The sequence below is a fragment of the Erinaceus europaeus genome, chromosome 9, assembly GCF_950295315.1.
Source record: "Erinaceus europaeus chromosome 9, mEriEur2.1, whole genome shotgun sequence".
NCBI classification, from domain to species: domain Eukaryota; kingdom Metazoa; phylum Chordata; class Mammalia; order Eulipotyphla; family Erinaceidae; genus Erinaceus; species Erinaceus europaeus.
This window is the reverse complement of record NC_080170.1, coordinates 102,841,804-102,861,839: the sequence shown is the minus strand read 5'-3', so window position 1 is coordinate 102,861,839 and position 20,036 is coordinate 102,841,804. Positions and strand designations below refer to the sequence as shown.

Sequence of the window (20,036 nt, the reverse complement as noted above, 5' to 3'; positions counted from 1 at the left end):
CGAACCTGAAATGGAATTGGAGTATTACACCAAAGTAAAAGACTCTGGGGTGGGTGGGGAGAATACAGGTCCATGAAAAATGATGAATGAAATAGTGGGGGTTGTATTGTTAAATGGGAATCTGGGGAATGTTATGCATGTAAAAAAAAAAAAAAGAAGTAGAAACGCAAAGCAAAAATTGACTGAGTTTGGAGTATGGCACCAAAGTAAGAAAACAGAAGTACACTAGAGTTTGCAGTGAGTACCTCCCTAATACTTCCTCTCCACTTTTCCAAGCTTTGGGTCCATGATTGCTCAACAATTTGTTTGGCTTTGTATGTTAACTCTCTTTTCAGTCACCAGGTTCCAGGTGTCATCAGGATGCCGGCCAGACTTCCCTGGATTGAAGACCCCACCAGTGTGTCCTGGAGCTCCACTTCCCCAGAGACCCACCCTACTAGGGAAAGAGAGAGGCAGACTGGGAGTATGGACCGACCAGTCAACGCCCATGTTCAGCGGGGAAGCAATTACAGAAGCCAGACCTTCTACCTTCTGCAACCCACAATGACCCTGGGTCCATGCTCCCAGAGGGATAGAGAATGGGAAAGCTATCGGGGGAGGGGGGGGATATGGAGATTGGGCGGTGGGAATTGTGTGGAGTTGTACCCCTCCTACCCTATGGTTTTGTTAATCCTTTCTTAAATAAAAAAAAAAAAGAAAAGAAAAAAAATTTCCAGTTTTTTTTTCAGTTTAAAATACAAATTTAAACACCTGAAAAATGTTAGCCCTAAAGCAGTGTATTAACAATCCAAGTAAATTTTACTTATATGAAATCTCTGTATCTAAAAAATAGATGAGCACGAAAATGTTAGGTTTGTATTTGTTTTTATATTTACTTATTTCTCCTTCTGTTGCCCTTGTTTTTTATTGTTATTGGTGTCATCATTGTTGGATAGGACAGAAATGGAGTGAGGAGGGGAGACAGAGGAGGAAAGATAGATTTGTGTTTGAATCCTTTCATTTACCATGTATGAGACATCAAGACATGGACATTTTCCTTTCTCAAAGGACTATTAAACATACCTACTTCATGTGTTTATGTCAGGGTTAGAGATTTAATGACTGGACAAATAGTTCCTAGTAAAACAGTACCTTTTTTATCATGTCTATCACAAATGAATTAACTAGTTTCACACTGTATGACCAAGTACCTAATACCTAGGACACTTGGCCCAAGAGAGTTGGGTAGCAAGGAAAAACACACACATACACACAAAACTGTCATATTACCAAATTTTATTTTAACATTTTTTTTGAGCGTACTAAAAGGCAAAATGTAGACAAAATGGAAATCTAGGGAAAACTGCCATCTTGCTTTAATCTTCAATTTAAAGTTAAACACTCCATTTATACTATTGTTTGTTTCAGATTTTAATAGTAGCACTGCCAAAATTCAGACTCAAAATGAAGCAGAAAAGATGATAATGAAGAATTAAATTGAAGAGGTGATAACTAAAAGGTAGAAAGTAAAATCACTGTTGGCTAGAATCAAACACTGAATGATAACTTCCTTCAAAGTCTAACTTGAATCACAAGGATCATGTTTCTGTGTTATCCAATACCGCTGTTAACTTACACCCTGATGAAAATGTTTTATTCATTTACATTTAACAACTACCTAAAATCTTACTGAGCATGCTATCAATATTTGCCATGTCTTACTCCTCCTCTGAGGTAATCTTTTTCCTGAAATCAAGAATGAGATTGCCTGTTATTTGTTTCAACAGCTAATTTATAGAAAAAAGTTTTAGAGTTCAAAAATGAGAAAACCAAAAATGGAATATATGTACACAATACATATACAAGCTTAAATTCTCTCAAATGGGTTTAAATTTCAGTTTTTTTTTTTAACCTGAGTACTGCTCAGCTTTGGTTTATGGTGGCTGTGGAGATGGAACCTGGGGCTTTGAAACCTTAGGCCTAAAATTCTTCTTGCATAACCATTATGCTATCTTGTCTGCCCCTCCAACTGGTTCAAACAGATAAGTATACTGCAACATTCTAAATTCAGAAAGCAGACACATATTGTTGTTTACAAATCAGTGGTATTCCTAGCTAATATGTTTTAGTTAGAATATTGTGCTTGCAGTTGAGAAGTACTTTGATTGAATACACCCCCCCCCAACAGACATTCAAGATAAAAAGCACATTCTTCTTTTTTAAATACTTATTTTAATGAGAGATAGGTAGATAGATAGAAGATAGATGTGGGGAGAGGAAGAGAGAGAAGGACGGAGGGAGAGAGAGCACAAGCCAGAACACTGATCAGCTCTGGTTTATGGTGGTGCTGGGGATTGAACCTGGAACTTTAGAGCCTCAGGCATGAAATGTCTTTTGTATAACCATTATGCTGTCTCCCGAATCCTGAAAAAACACATTATTCTAACAGCAAAGAATTCTGCTTTTTAAATTTTTTTGTTTATTTTGACAATAGTATTTCCATAGACTTTGCAAGTGGAAGGTAAGTTGTTCAGTAAGAACAATTTTATATATAGAATATACAGAAATTACTTTAAAATTATGTTAATATAATGGATTCTTTTGGTACTAACAAAAAAATTGAGATACAAATAACCGACTAGAAATTGAAACCATCACTAAATAAGATACATAGGAAATGCACTTCATCAGGGGAAAAAAAATTCAAAACTCACTGTTAGAAGAATAAAGTATATTTGCCATAGTATACATTATCACCTCTCCTTAAAGCAGGAACTATTTTGAAGTTTTTAAATTAAAAACTGTTCAGGATACCCCTGACTGTACATTTAAGAACTATATTATTATTCTTAGTTATACACAATTCTCTCATATTGAAAAAAAAAAAAAAAGGTCAAATTGAGTCAAAAGAATAACAATTTAATTAGCAAGCAGTAAATTAAGTGTAGAAATTCTGCAGCTGAACTGTATTTTCTGTCTATAATATTGCTACTGGTTATCTATTTTCTCCATGTATTAGAAGAACAGGCATTGATAGTCAAAATAAGAATTTCATTGTTGCAGCAAATGACAGACCTATGTATGAGAAGAAAACAGTTCTGAAAATCATGACCTTTCTGATTCGTTATAAATGTAAAGTATTGTGTATGTGTATATATGGAAAGGAGTAAGAAACAAAGGCAGGAAGTTAAGAATGCTGAGGCTATGTTAGAATCATATTTATTTTAGAAACTGATTTGAAGTCTGCCCATTGGGTATATAAAAGTGAGAGCAGATGCTTAGTGCAATTTTAACCTGATAATTTGTGAAAAAGCTAGTTTTGATGAGAAAAGGATCATTCCTTTTCTTGTAAACATAAACTCAAGAGTAGTTTTAAAGGGAGAAAGCTAGAAAATGCAATCATAACTTGTAATTTCAATTAAACAGAAAAATCAGATTGAAGATATTTGCCAAAAAACACTTTTCAGATTGAATATCAGCCTATATAATGTCATATTCTAGTTGCATTTTGACTTAAAAAAAACTTTAAAAGACCTTTGATGTCTAGAAGTGAAAATAAATTAGATCCACCCCAAAAGATATTTAACCTCTAATGCATAAAAAGCCATACAATATCTTATACAAATTAACCAGTGTTCTTACAAAAGTAATGTGTTTTTGGACTGGTGACATTATGCTGTATTTGTGATGAAGTACTAGGCACAAGAATATACATATCAATTAGGTATTTTCAGTCTCATTAATCTCTAAAGTTATTTAATTCTTGGCAATATATAATAACTTGTATTTTGGTACGTAAGTCATAAACTGTAGAGAACAAGAAGCAGTGTGTTCTAGTAACAGGTCTGTATGTGACAAAACAGTAACAGTGTTGAGCAAGTCTCTTCTATGAACTCTGTGAATTGTTTTGTAGTAGTTCTCCGGTAGCAGGTTCTAAAAAAAAAAAAAAAAAAAGATCAATCTAATTTGTTTATTGCATTTTGCCAATCTTGAACTATTTGAGCAAGTTTCCTTCTATTTTTGTGGCTGATGAACAACTACAGGTTTAAAAAACAAAATATATTTCATGAGGCTAACTACTGTGGTATAAAAGAATCTCTATCCCCTATTAAGTAGTCTCAAGATCAAGAGTGTCCACTTTGACAGGGCAGTAGGTTACAGATCAAACATTTCTGTAAGTAAATCACAGGAAGATAACTAAGTTTTATTACAACTTAAATATTCAAAACTAAAATATGTGTACTTAAGTCTCAAACTGGTAAGATATTTCTTATAATGTAAATATACATACTTATGTAATGAGTATATCATATGCACCAAAGAAAAATTAGGAGTGAACTAATACAGATTTTAACCATTAGCCTTCTGTGTTTGGAGTACATATTTTACTTATTAATTTAATGAGAGGGCAACACAGAGAAAGACCACAGCACTGCTCAGCTCTCGCTTTTCATCTATTAAAAAATAGATTTATGTACTAAATATGTAAAATTTAGTGTTTCAAAAAGACAAGGACAAAAGGCCAGTTATTTTCAACAGTTTAATAACTTGGTTAAATCTTTGGCACAGTGGTACTAGTACAGATTTCCTGTGGTCATTGAGAAGCATTTCTAGTACTCTGTCAGAGTCACTAAGAATTGCTACTGAATCTGAGTAGAAGCAAAGTTATTAACCTACCCTCCCCCCAAAAAGTTTTACAAAGATAAATGAGAAACAAAGACCAATCAGGAGAAAGGTCACATAAAAATAGGTATTAACTTAAAAATATGGAATCATATATCAACAATGACTTAAAATGAAGTGTTGTCATTCCACCCCCTAAATTAAACAAACTAAAAACATTGCAGTGCAGGGCCAGAGAGACAGCATGGTGCTTATGAAAAAATAGACTTCATGCTAGCGGTTTGGAGGTCACAGGTTTAATCCCTAGCACCACCATAAACTAGAGCTGAGTAGTGTTCTGGCAAACAAACAAACACACACACACCTCAGTAAAAAAGACCACAGTTCAAACCTCAGGGAGGAGCTATAGTGACTTAGTCTTGGAAAGTTGACTCTCTCCCAGAAAACAAATATTACAACAAAACATCAGCAAATTTCATCAGAGCACAGCTGGGATTTCTGGTAAAGAAAGAAAAATATCACTATCTGAAGGCTGGTGACTGTGTCTGGACAGCAGAAGCAGGAAAGGAGAGAGACTCTAGCACACAGCACTGCACTGCCTGTGCCATATTTTCAGCTGCTACAAATCCATTGCGCAGATTTAAAAGGCCTACACAGAATTGCCCAGGAACCAAGTGGCAGTGCCCAGGAACCAAGTGGCAGTAGTAAAGGAGCTCTGGACTTTGGTTTAGAGCTGTAGACATCTCAGGGGTCCCTATGGGAGAACCAAGAAACTAAACACTATATCCTTATGGGAGCAGGGAAGTCAACCAAACTAAGGTATTCCAGCAGCTCTGCAATCAAGAAAACATGACTTTGGCCTCAAAGCAGACTTCCCACTTTCAGGAATCATTACAGCACTTTGACCATAAGCCAGAGCTGAACAGTGCTCTGATCTCTCTATGTATCTATCCCTATCAATAAAATCTTTTTTGTTAAAAAAAAAAAAAAAAAAAGGGCAGAGGGTAGATAGCATAATGGTTATGCAAACAGACTCTCATGCCTGAGGCTCCAAAGTCCCAGGTTCAATCCCCTACACCATCATAAGCCAGAGTTGAACAATGCTCTGGTTCAAGCAAGCAAGAAAGAAAGCAAGCAAGCAAACAAAAAAACATTACAACACTTCAAAAGTCCTCCCCTCCCCTGCAAATCATACATAAACATAAAGCAGAACCCAGTGCCACCTACCGGCCAACAACAGAAACCAAAGCAGGTGGGTAAAACTAGAAAAACACTGGTCTTGGAAAGTCAAAATGTGGGCCAGATACTTCATAATGCAGATTCAGATAAAGAATTTAGGAAATACATTAGAGGAATATATTTGAATAAATACTAAGTTCTCATTTAATATGGAGAAATGGATTAAGAAAGAAATCCATGGCTTCAAATATCATTTGATAGGAAAATGGAAAACTTGAAAACAGGGTTAAACGATATAAAGGACTCTTTGAATGCATTAGTTTCAAATAGCAGGTCAAGGAAGTAGGTTTCCCATGCAGGAGAAAGGACATCAGGAATAGAAAACAAAATGATTAGCACTCTTTGACTTTAAGGTATGAAAAAAAAAAAAGATTTAGAAAAAACGAGGCACTTCTTTACGAGACTGAAGACTCCATTAGAAGAAGCAAATAACCTGGAACATGGCAGAGGACCTAGTAGGGGTTGTACTGTTAGGTGGAAAACTGGAGAATGTCATGCATGGACAAACTACTGTATTTACTGTCAACTGTAAAGCATTAATCCCCCAACAAATAAATTTAAAACAAAAAACAAATATCAGAATTATAGGGGGTTTCAGGAGAGGAGAGAAAGAAGGGAACAGAAACCATATTCAAAGAAATAACGGTGGAAATTTTTCTAAATCTAGGAGTGATACTATAGAATGATGTAAATGTTCAAGAAGTAGATAGAACTCCCTAATTCCTAAGCCCAAATAGAACCACACCAAGACACACTGTGAAATTAAAAAAGGAAAAGGAAAAATTTTACAAACTACCAGGGAAATGAAGAAAATGACTGAAAAAGGTAGCATAGTTAGATTTGCATCTGACTTCTGCAGTAACCATGGAGGCCAAGGAGAGTGGAGTGGTATAGTCAAGGTTTTAAAAGAAAATAGCCAGCTGCACACAATTTACCCTACAAGACTATCATTCAAATATGAAGGGATAATAAAAACAGTACCAGAAAAACTAAAGGAGTTTGACATACCAGACCTGCCTTGCAAGATTTACTGAAAGGAGTGCTACAGAGAAACAAGGAACACTTAATTCTCAGTAAGGTGGCATATGGTGAAACAGACCCAGAAACATAAGCCATAGAAGCAGAAGACAACTTTAAAGTAGGAAATGGATAGAAGTTGTTCAAAGAATGGAGAGACAAGATAGTTTAAAAAAGACTCAGGTGTATTTATATGTATTTGCAGGTAAAGTGTATATATATATATATATATATATATATATATATATATATATATATATATATATATAAATCACACATATGAGCAATATGAAGAATGGCAACACATGAGCGTGTTAAAAAGAAAAAAACACGGGAGTCAGGCGGTAGCACAGAGGGTTAAGCGCACATGGCGCAAAGTGCAAGGACTGGCGGGCGTAAGGATCCCTGTTCGAGCCCCTGGCTCCCTACCTGCAGGGGAGTCGCTTTACAAGCAGTGAAGCAGGTCTACAGGGTGTCTCTCTCTCTCCCCCTTTCTGTCGTTCCCCCACCCATTTCTCTCTGTCCTATCCAACAACGACATCAATAACAACAACAATCACTATAACAATAAAACAAGGGCAACAAAAGGAAATAAGTATTTTTTTAAAAGTAGTCAAACTGTCACTAAGACTGTGAAAACTATGGTAGTTATCTTTAGGAAGGCAAGGGGAGAGCCAAGGTGGAGGGAAGGCACAGAACTGTGGTGGTGGATGTGGTGTGGAACTACTATATATAACCCTGTAATCTTTTGATCTTGTAAATTATTATTAAATTACTAATAAAAAAGACTATGGTACATAAAATAGAAATGAAATGGTGTATGAAACAAATGAGAAGGTTGAAGTATAAGGAGTAACAACAAATATTAGTCTCAACATTGTAATAAGATAATGGGTGTTCTATCACAGAGAAACCTGTATTTTTATTAATGTTCACCAAAATAAAAGCAATTTACTTTTCCAAGACTTAGCCTTCCAAGATAAAGCAAATAAACTAAGTTATAGCTCCATTAAAAAACATCAGTTTGCATGTACCAAAAGTAGGCAAATTTTAACAAAAATCTGTATAAATGTTACAGAAGCTTCACCACTGAATACCAGAATTTTGTATAATATTATCAATAAGTAAAATCTATGTTCAGAATGGATGAATTAGTTTTAAGATATAAGGGCTGACTGTTTAAGACTTAAAAGAAACAAACAAAAATCAGCCAAATAACTCCAGGTCTGAAGAGAGAAAGAGAGAGAGAGCTCACCATAGGCAAGACCCAATGTGAACTTTGACACCACAGGAAGATTCTATGGCAATTGAAGAATCTCTGGTACTTTGGTCATTCCCCTCCTCCCCAATGAAAAACATGGTCCAGAGTGGTGAAATACCATTTGTATAGGTCCTGGTTCCACAAAATAAATACCGAGTCTTCAGAAAAGCCAAGAAGTATTTTCCTATGCAAAAACGCATCATGGCTTCTCCAACCCAAACCAAGAGAAATGTGGAAAGCATTAAATTGTAAAGATATACTTTATACTTGGAATGGATGTTTAGAACAAGTCTTTCATATTAAAAACATGTTTCTTTAGAAAAAAAGTTTAAACCTTTAGATTGTTCTAACAGATAAAATGTAAAGTGAAACATTAAAAACAAAATATAACATGAAGAAAAACATGACTGCCTAAAATTAAGCTAACTAAAAACATAGTGCATCATATAACATAAGGTCTAAAGCAATTCAATTCTGAGCAAAACAGCTTTACTATGCTGAAGTTGACCACATGGGTTGAAATTTTAGAAACTCTTGGCATAACAAAGAGAATCTCAGCAAAATTTCCTGAGGTTTTTCAAGGTTTAAAAGCAAAACACAGTTTTATTCAAGCACAAAGATCAAGAGTCAATGATATTTTTAAAGTATCTAACCTTGACTTGATTCTTCTGCATTCATGCCTTCACCAGATGTAATTTCCAACATTTCTTCTTCTTCTTCATCATCATCATCATCATCATGTAGGTCTTTTGAAATTAACTGTCTAGCTAGTTTAATATTTAGTCCTTCATTGTAGTGAAGCTTCCTTTTCATTTCAAACTGCCGTTTTTTTTCTAGAAGACAAAGAGAGTAGGCTTAGAAAGTATTCAGCTAAAGAGCTGGCAGTGTGTTCTTGGAAATTAATTGTTATTAAAAACAAGTCATACTCATGCTGTTTTTTGTGTTCAATGGCAAAGTAAAAACATTTTAATAGAGACCATATGGCTTGAAAAACCTAGATACTTATTGCCTATCTCTATAGAAAGTTTGCCAACCTCTGCTTTATATATTCAGTGCATCTTGATAGGAAAATAATAATGAGTCATGAATGTCAAGAATATTTAATACTATATCTATCTACCTATCTATCTATATGAAAATTCTCCAGAAAGAGTTGAGTGGGAAAAAGTAATACTGTAATATTTTCTCTAGATATGAATTTTTTCATATCCTTTCGTATGCCCTTCATTAGCCCAAAAAATAACATAAAATATTATTTTAAGTTAATTATTTGATATTATTAAAAGCCACAATCAATGCTGAACTCTTAGTTAATACAATAAGCATCTCTATGGCTCCCAGTTTAAAATAAGGAACTGAGGCTCAGAAAACACTAGCAAATTAGATGAATGGCATACTAAAGTACAAACTTAGATCTGATTCCATAGTCATTATTATTTTTTAAATTTTATTTATTTGTTCATGAGAAAGATAGGAGAGAAAAAACCGGATATCACTCTGGTACATGTGCTGCCAGGGATTGAACTCAGGACCTCATAGTTGAGAATCCAATGCTTTATCTACTGTGCCACCTCCTAGACCACAGTCATTATCTTTCTTTAATCACTGGAACTTCACTGCTCTGTGCTAACTCTTTCATATACATATAAGTATATATAGAGAGAAGGAGACAGAAAGACAGGGAAAGAAACCACAGCACTGCAGTAGCCTGCATTCAGTGGGGTCTGGGCTTAACCATGGGCCACATACATGGCAAAATAGCACAAAAACCAAGCTACTTTGCTGGTGCCGTAGGCAATATCCTAGTTGTATTATAACTCTATTTCCCCAAGACTTTGTCTTAATTAAGCAAGGACTGTCAGATACATTATTTGTTTGAAAGTAAATTTGTTTGAATCAGTAACTACTGAAAAGGAACATGTGAAATTGTAATTAGGCAAATGGTTTCCCCTGCTGGCCAATGGACAGAATTACAATTTGAGGGGAAATCGCCCTAATGAAAATTGACAATATAGGTCTCTGTTCTCAAGAAATTATTTTTTAATGTGGCACCAGGGATTGAATCCAAGTTTGCATCTGTTATACCACTGAAGTCTCTGAAACCCAATTTTGGAGGTGGGTCGTGGGGTGGTAAAGACCTATGCTTCTCCCCTGGTTCTATCCATGATTTTCCCAGATGGCACCAGAACTCAAGTGTAGGATTTCATTCATATGATAAGGTGTTCTTCCTACTGGGTGAGCCATCACCAGCCCTTAGAAACAAATGTATATTTTAAATCCTTTTCAAGGGTCTTTTGGGGTTGTATCTTTGGAAAATAAGTCATGAAGTCAATGAAGGTAGGAGAGCTAAAATATAACTTGAATTTATGCTATATGTAAAAATTCTTTCTTGTATTTATTTGTTAATGTTTTTCATCACCTTTACTTATGCATTGGATAGAAACAGCCAGAAATCAAGAGGAAAAGGAAGACAGAGAAGGTGAGAGACAGAGAGAGACCTACAACACTGCTTCACCTCCCACGAAGCTTTTCCCTTGCAGGTGGGGAGTAGAAAGCCCAAACCTGGGTCCTTGCGCTCTGTAACATATGCACTCAACCTGGTGCACCACCAATAAATACCCCTTGTATTTATTTATGTATTTTTTTTAACCAAAGCACTGCTTAGCTCTGGCTTATGGTGGTGCTAGGGATTGAACCTGAGGATATCGGAGACTCAGGCTCTAAAGTCTTTTTTCATAACCATTATAGTATTTCCCCAGCTCTTGTATCACAATTAGGCTCAGACTGCTTTTTCAAGGAGACTCAGGCATGAAAGTCTTTTGCATAATTATTCTGCTGTCTTCTCAGCCCGAGATCATCCTGTAGTTATTGAGCTCAGACAACCAGTTTTGAATTATATTCTGGTTGTACCTCAGCAATGAAACTTAAGAATCTGCCAACTACCTAGTAAGTTTCAAATATTCATCCTAAAGTTTCTGAATTTCTTTACAGTACAACTAATACTGCATATCTCAAGGCTTCAAGTACACTACTAAATTTTTTCATTTTGGTGAGAGTATTTGATGTTTCTACTGTATGTGTTCCCTTATATACAGACTTTGTTTATCCCTTTTAAAAGAGTTGAAAACAACTATATAAGCATTTGTTTTCTTTTGTTTCTTGATTTTTTAAAATATTTATTTTATTTATTTACTCCCTTGTTGTTGCCCTTGTTGCTTTATTGTTGTAGTTATTATTGTTGTTGTTGTTGGATAGGACAGAGAGAAATGGATAGAGGAGGGGAAGACAGAGAGGAGGAGAGAAAGATAGACACCTGCAGACCTGCTTCACCACCTGTGAAGCGACTCCCCTGCAGGTGGGGAGCCGGGGTTCGAACCGGGATCCTTATGCCGGTCCTTGTGCTTTGTGCCACCTGCACTTAACCCGCTGTGCTACAGCCTGACTCCCAAGCATTTGTTTTCTCTAGAAGACAAATTCACATGGTTCAATAAGTAAATAAAACAATAATGTGAAATATTTCCCTTTTTCAGCTTCATAGACAGCCTTAACTATATAAATACTGCATGGGCTACAAATGTTTCTTCCATTCTTTTTAATTTTTTAATTTTCCCTTTTGTTGCCCTTGCTGCTTTTCATTGTTGTTGTTATTGATGTTGTCGTTGTTAGATAGGACAGAGAGAAATGGAAAGAGGAGGGGAAGACAGAGAAGGGGAGAGAAAGACAGACACCACCTGTGAAGCAACTCCCCCGCAGGTGGGGAGCCGGGGGCTCGAACCAGGATCCTTATGTCTGTCCTTGCTCTTTGCGCCACGTGTGCTTAGCCTGCTGCGCTACCGCCCGACTACCCTTTTTAATTTTTTTTAACCAGCACATTTCTCAGCTCTGGTTTCTGGTGGTGCTGAAGATTGAATCTAGGGCACTGGAACCTCAGGTGATGAAGTATTTCTGCATAACCATTATGCTGTCTTCCTAGGCTATATCCACTCCTATTAAGAAGGCAATCTTTCTCTCTTTCTTTATGACAGTACTATCCTGTTTGTTTAATGAAACCCAGAAAGGATCTTCACTGTATTCTTTATTCATTTGGTAAGATGTACCAGTCTGAAAAAGAAAAAGTACAGGCAACTGGGAAATCAGCTCTTACTGCTATAAAATGTTGCTCCCTGGGAGTCGGGTGGTAGCACAGCAGGTTAAGTGCAGGTGGTGCAAAACACAAGGACCAGTGTAAAGATCCTGGAACCAGCACCCGACTCCCCACCTGCAGGGGAGTCACTTCACAGGTGGTGAAGCAGGTCTGCAGGTGTCTATCTTTCTCTCCCCCTTTCTATCTTCCCCATTGCTCTCCATTTCTCTCTGTCCTATCTAACAATGATGACATCAATAACAACAATAACTACAACAATAATAAAACAACAAGGGCAACAAAGGGGGAAAAAAAAAGTTGCTCCCTAACCTCCTGCTATTCATGCCTCAAAAAGGAAAATAGCTGGGGCTCGGCGGTAGCGCAACAGGTTAAGCGCACATGTCGCAAAGCACAAGGACCTGAGTAAGGATCCTGGTTTGAGCGCCCGGCTCCCCACCTGTAGGGGAGTCGCTTCACAAGTGGTGAAGCAGGCCTACAGGTGTCTATCTTTCTCTCCCCCTCTCTGTCTTCCCCATCTCTCTTGATTTCTCTCTGTCCTATCCAACAGCAATAATAACAAGGGCAACAAAAATGAGGAAAAAAATGGCCTCTAGGAGCAGTGGATTCGTGATACAGACACCAATCCCCAGTGATAACCCTGGAGGCAAAGAAAAAAAAAGAAAAAAAGAAAAAGGAAAATAGCTTAACAAGCTTCCAATTAAATGTATTTCAGCAAAAATTATTAGCATAGTGCTCAAACTAGTAAAGGAAATAAACTACCTTGTTCTTCAGGTGAGAGGTCACAGTCTTCATCTTCACTGCTTTCTTCTTCATGAATCCGATACTTTAGCTCTGAGCCTTCAACAGCTGCTAATCTAGACAACAATTATTTACAAACAAGTCAACAGTGATATTTTAAAAGATTTTCATTAGACTATTCTGAATAGTAACAGAGAAATTGAGGTGGAAAGAGGAGGTAGAGAGGGAAAGAGAAAGAGACACCTGCAGCACAACTTTACCACTCATGGAGCTTCCCTTCTGCAGGTAGTGACCAAGGGCTTGAATCTGAGTCTTTGTATACACTGCAAAATGTGTGTTCTACCAGATGTACCACTGCCTGGTCCCTTAACACTAGTATTCTTGTATGAGTTGAACGTGTCATTCAACTTCTGAGTGAGATGAAAACTTCCAAAGATCACGAGTATTACTAGCTATAACCTAATAAGAAGGGGAGTTTAAATTAATCCAATTCTCACAGAAAAATATCTAAGGATGTTGCAACACTAGAAATGGACTAACCTTACGATCCAGCAATTCCTCTCCCAGGGATTTATCCAAAGGAAACAAAAACACCTATCAGAAGAGCTCTGTGTACACCTATGTTCATAGCAGCAGAATTTGTAATCACCAAAACTTGGAAGCAACCCAGATGTCCAATGACAGATGAAAGGAATGGAAAACAAAACAAAACAAAAAAACCCCTATGGCATAGTTACATGATGGACTACTACTTCGCTGTTAAAAACGATGAAGTCATCTCTTTTGCATCATCTTGGGATAGAACTTGAAGTTGTGATGTTAAGGGCCAGGTAGTGGTACACCTGGTAGAGTGCACATATCACAGTGTGCAAGGACACAGGTTCAAGCCCCTGGTCCCCATGTAGGAGGGGAGCTTCACAAGTGGTAGTGTTGTAGATCACCCTCCCCCCTCTCTCCCCCTTTCCTCTCAAATTATGTCTCCGTACAAAATAAATAGGCAGGGAGGAAGACATCATATCAAGTGCGATGAGCCAAAGAGAAGGACAAAATACCAAATGATCTCATTTACAAGGGGGACTTAATAAATAGGGACAGGGAAGGAGAACACAATGTGAAACATGTACTGGACATCACAGCAAAAGACTCTGGGGAAGGAGGGGCAGAGGAGAGTGCTGGGGTCCTGGGGCAGGGGTCGACAGCATAATGGTTATGCAAAGACTCTCATGCCCAAGGCTCCAAAGTCCCAGGTTTAATCCCCACACTACCATAAGCCAGAGCTGAGCAGTGCTCTGGTTAAAAACAGGAAAAAGAAGAAAAAAGTTGGGGTCCCGGTACATAATGAAATTGTACCCATGTGTTAATGGTCAACGATTGTACCACAAATCTACTCCACTATGGAAAGATAGAAATAGTCTGGGGTTATAGATTGACCTGTCATGCCCATGTCCAGTGGGGAAGCAGTTACAGAAGCCAGACCTTCCAACTTCTGCTCCCCATAAAGGTGTTTGGTTTGGACTGCCAGAGGGACAGAGAATAGGGAAACTCCTAGTGGAGAGGAGGGGATATGGAATTCTGGTGGTGGGAACTGGAGTTGTGTGGACTTGTACCCTCTTAGCCCACAATCCCATCAATCATTGTTAAATCAATAAAAAAAAAAAAATCTTAAAAAAAAGTAGCAGTAACAACTTTGTTTATGTATTCACTATCTCCTTACCTCCTTCCTTTCCTTCTTATCTATCTATCTATCAATCACCAGAACTGCTTAGTTCTGGTTTATGGTGGTAGCAGAGATTAAGCCTGGGTCCTGGGGAACTCAGGCATGAAAGTCTTTTGCACAACCATTATGTAATCTCCCAGTTCTCTCAGTACTATTTTAAAACCCTGGTGGCAAGATGCAAGAAAAATCCCACAGAGAATCTATATGCCAGGCTTTTTTTTTTTTTTTCCCTGCTGCCTTTCTGCTGTTGTGTAGCTTGATTTTAAACTAGAAGACTAGTAAATTTGCTATGAAAAAATCCAGATACACTTGTACACACAAAATAAAAGGCCTTTAAAATCTGCACAATTAGAAGTAGTATATACGTAAAAATGCTTTACAGTCATTGGTACTTACTTCTTAGCTAAGACATCTGGGGTCAGGGCTTCAGTGGGTTCTGAATCACTCAGTACATCTTCATCATCACCTACCATACTAGAATAAAAATTATTCTCATTAATTTAGTAACTATAATGTTTCAAGCAGAAAAGAAACAAAATCCTATTGACTTAGTTAAAATACTGACATATTCATAACTTTCCTGTTGTTATTATTATTTATTTTTGCTACAGGATGAGAGGTAGAAACAGAGAAGGGAGAGAGAAGCAAAGACACTTGATGTATTGCTCTACTGCTCCTGAAACTTCCCTCTGTAAGTGGGGAGCAGGCACTGGAATCTGATTTCTTATACATGGTAATATGCATGTTCTACTGGGTAAGCCACTACCCAGCCTCGTTTTTGAAATTTAAGTGTAAAGATTTCTCTCTCTCTTTTTTTTTTTAAAATATTTAATTTATTTATTAATGAGAAACATAGGAGGAGAGAGAAAGAACCAGGCATCACCCTGGTACATGTGCTGCCGGGGATTGAACTCAGGACCTCATGTTTGAGAGTCCAATGCTTTATCCACTGCGTCACCTCCCAGACCACAAGATTTCTTTATCTTATAAAAGAAAATGAAAAAGAAATCAGAACACTGTTCTGGTCACATGCTGTGTTAGAAATCAAATCTGGTGCCTCAGGTTGCAAAACATGTGCTCTACCTAATGAATGATCTCTCTGGTCACTGAATCTTAATTTTAAAATTTAAATAGTCTCTATTTAATGCAAAAAGTTTAAAGTACATCACTGATCAAGAAAAAACCCCAAATGATTAAAATCCATTAGTGCAACCATAAAAATATTGGAAACACAAAACAGTCATCTTTATCTTGACAAAGATATCATTTATCAACCATCTATAAAAACTTGCTAATTTAAATGGATCCTAAGACTCTGTGAGAACTAAAGTGGTTATCTATGGGAGGTTGGAAGGTGGGGACACAGAATTTCGGTGGCTGATGCAGTATGTAACTATACCCTGTAATCTTGCAATCTGATAAGCCAGTATTAGTGAAGAAAAAAAAAGTAGAAAAAAATTGCTAGTTTAAGCAATTCTTGGTTGATAAAGAATAAATACAGTAGGGAGTCGGGCTGTAGCGCAGCAGGTTAAGCGCAGGTGGCGCAAAGCACAAGGACTGGCATAAGGATCCCGGTTCGAACCCCGGCTCCCCACCTGCAGGGGAGTCACTTCACAGGCGGTGAAGCAGGTCTGCAGGTGTCTATCTTTCTCTCCTCCTCTGTCTTCCCCTCCTCTCTCCATTTCTCTCTGTCCTATCCAACAACGACAACAATAATAACTACAACAATAAAACAACAAGGGCAACAAAAGGGAATAAATAAATAAAAATAAAAAAAAGAATAAATACAGTCTATCTGTAGAATTGTTCTATAGAAAATTTGAGGGTATGCTACAAATTTCTAGGTGTATTTAAATCTATGAATTTTATTATTAAATATAATTTTCCATAGAAAAAACTCTTCTATAAATAAAACTAGAAAAGGAAAAAGGGAATTGGTAAAACTGTACAGATAATAACTGAGCACATATATCTGAATCTACACTACACATCACCTCAATAACCTTAGTGACTCTCAGAGGAAGGATATAAAGTGGAAAAGTCAGTATCAAATACTTACCACTCAGATTTATTTATTTATTTTTTTGCCTTTTTACCTCCCCTTTTGTTGCCCTTGTTGTTGTAGTTATTGTTGTTATTGATGTCGTCATTGTTGGAGAGGACAGAGAGAAGTGGAGAGAGGAGGGGAAGAAAGAGAGGGAGAAATAAAGATAGACACCTGCAGACCTGCTTCACCACCTGTGAAGTGACTCCCCTGTAGGTGGGGAGGCAGGGTCTCCAACCAGGATCCTTACGCTTCACGCCACGTGCACTTAACTGCTGCGTACCACTCGACCCCCCAGATTTACTATTTTTAAAAGCATTTTTTTTACTGAGGTAGTGTTCAGAATATGTAAGTTTTAGTCATCACTGAAAATCAATCTCTATTTATATACGTTAAGTTCACCACTGGCAAATAGTTAAGTCTACTTCTATTCTTCTCCATCCATTGCATCCCCTTTGTACTGATTAAGTGGCTACTTCATTTCCCCTTTTTTCTTCCAGTAACCACTGATTGGTCTTATAGTGCAAGAGTTTATTTTTTCATTTGGTTGCAATGTTTTCTCTAATTACTGCATACAGCGTTGTTATTCAGAATCTTTTATAGATCCAGTTTTTTTTTTTTACTTTTGTTTATATAATTTTAGTTCTATTTCTATAAGGAATACTACTCACATTTTTCTTTTCTTTTTTTGATAAACAGATCACTGTTTGGCTCTGGTCTATGTTGTAGCTATGGATTAAATCTGGGTCTGCAGAGTATCAAAATCTCTTGTATAAAATGCTTTTTTATCTCCCCAGGCCCCACTGAAATTTTCGATGGTGGGTGGTGGCACACCTGATTAAGTGCACACAATATTGAGCACATAGTACCAAGCATAAGGACCCAGGTTTGAGCTCCAAGTCCCTACCTGTAGCTGGGATGCTTCACAAGTGGTGAAGCAGTTCTGCAGGTGTCTTTCTCTCTCCCTATCTATCTCCCTTTCCCCTCTCAACTTCTGTCCTACTGAACAAAATTTAAAAAAAAAAAAAAAAGGCCACCAGGAGCAATGGATTGGTAGTGCTGGCACCACAGTGATCATCCTAGAGGTAAAGAAAGGAAGAAAGAAAGAGTGAAAGGAAGGAAGGAAGGAATGGAGAAAGAAAGAGAAAGAAGAAAGAAATGAATAGACAAATTCTGATGGAGGATGATTTGAGTACAGCTTTAGGCAACAGGCATTTTTAACACAAGTTAATTCTTCCAACCCATAAATAAGGATTATTCTACCATTTCTGTGTCTTCTACTTTTTATTCAACAATGCCTTATAGGTTTGTGGTATACAGGTCTTTCATTTCTTTGGTTAAATTTATTCCAAGATGTTCAGTGCTTTCTGGTTGTAACTGAAATATTTTTCCTGATTTCTTCCAGAAGTAATTTACATAAAGTAATTCAATACCCTTTTGTATATTATTTGTGTAGCCTGTCACTTTATTGGATTCATTTATTATTTCTAATAGCTTTTTTAAAAAAAGAGTCTTCAGGATTTTGCATATTATCAGCAAATAACAACAGATTTACTTCTCCCTTTCCAATTTAACATTTCAGTCTTTTCTTGTCTAATTGTTCTTGCTAGAATTTCCAACACAAACTGAATAGCTGAGTTTTTTTTTTTCTGATCTTAGAGGAAAAGTTTTGATTTTCACCATTGAATATTATGTAGCCTAAGTTTCTGTCATCTATTACTTTACCACATTTAAGTATATTTCTTCTAAATCCAATGTGCTGAGGGTTTTCTCAGAAAAGAATGCTGAATCATGTCAATATTTATTGGAATGACCATATGATATTACATATACTGAACCCTCCTTACATCCCTGGAACAAATCCCAGTTGATGATACTATATGATTCTTTCAATAGATCACTGATCTTGGTCTGCAAGTGTTTTGTGAAGGACTTTCTGCCAGTATGTTCATTAAAGATATCTGATTACAATTTTTCTTTCTTCTTCTCGTGTGTGTGTGTGTGTGTGTGTGTGTGTGTGTGTGTGTGTGTGTCTGTCTGTCTGTCTGTGGGGTGTCCTTGTCTGGTCCTAGAGTCAGGATAATGCTGGTTTCATAGGATATATCTGAAAAATGTCCCTTCTTTTCAATTTTTTGAAAGAGTTTGAGAATGATAAGTATTACAACTTTCTCCTTTGAATGTCTGGCAAAGTTCACTAGTGAAGTCATCTGGTCCTGGGTTTTTTGTTTTATTGAGAGGATTTTGATTATTACTTTGCTCAGTTTCCTTACTCATGATGTTCAGGCTTTCTTTCAGATTCAGTTGGAATACGGAATGTTTGTATCAATGTGCCCTTTTATTGAAGATTGATAAAGTATTTTTGCCATATAATTGTTCAGATTTATTACATTTAAATACAGACAGTCTAAAAATAATGTTTTATTTTGTTGGTGCTAGGAACTGATCCTAGGGCTTCATTCAAGCAAGGCATGCATTCTTACCATTGAGCTGCTCACATCTTTAGCTATCACTACTTTTTAAAAACTATGTTTGATTTTAATTCCTTTAGGATACTTATTTCCAATGAACACAGGCAAGTAGGAGATGTCACCTGCCATTATTAACATGGAAGAAACCCTGACCTTGACTTGTGGTATAATCGGTTTTAAGATTTCTTTTTACGTATTTACTTGTAATTAGGAGGAAAAAAAATTTAAACTTTCAATAAGTAATAAATCTATTTGTTCCTTAAATCTTTTTTATCATGAAACTTCAGTATTTGTTTTCTTCCTTTCTCAAGATCTTCATGATTATTCTTGCTTTTACTATCACCATGCTATCTCAAACTCTATCTTCCAAAGTTTTTATCCTTTGACTTAAGATACAGAATTTTTCTTATGAGGTGCTAAAGACAGAATTCAGGGCCTTTTGTGTGCAAAGCAATCACTCTACTGCTGAATTATCTTCCTAATCCATTTTGGCGGGGATAAAGGACTGATGCTGGGGCTTCACTGCTGTGAGCTGACTTTTTCAGAGAGACACCACATCACTGAGGCTTCTTCTCCCAGTGCCACAGAACTTCCTCCATGGTGTACCTGGCCATATCTCAAAGCAGCTGCACTTCCAGCTCAGCTATTTTACCAAGCCCACTTATTTTGTCTTTGCTGAACTCATGCAATGCTACGGCTCAAATCCAGGGTCCCAAATATGTATAGCACACGTTCTACTGCTGAACCACCTAACCACTCCCTAAAATTGAGACTTTCTTAATTCTACTTAACAATAACGTCTTGAT

At 36.8% G+C, this 20,036-nt stretch overlaps 1 protein-coding gene across 1 annotated transcript in view; it reads right to left on the bottom strand.

Moving 5' to 3' along the window:
* Positions 1 to 1,258: 1,258 nt before the first annotated feature.
* The window catches only part of PPP1R2 (protein phosphatase 1 regulatory inhibitor subunit 2), a 28,922-nt gene continuing 10,144 nt past the window's right edge, over positions 1,259 to 20,036 (bottom strand). Inside the window, exons 3-6 of the mRNA XM_016185709.2 lie at positions 15,115 to 15,192; positions 13,023 to 13,117; positions 8,773 to 8,952; positions 1,259 to 3,912 (exon numbers count right to left, since the gene is read on the bottom strand). Coding sequence (XP_016041195.1) covers positions 3,866 to 3,912; positions 8,773 to 8,952; positions 13,023 to 13,117; positions 15,115 to 15,192 — 400 coding nt within the window. The 3' untranslated portion in view covers positions 1,259 to 3,865. The remainder of the gene's footprint in view (positions 3,913 to 8,772; positions 8,953 to 13,022; positions 13,118 to 15,114; positions 15,193 to 20,036) is intronic.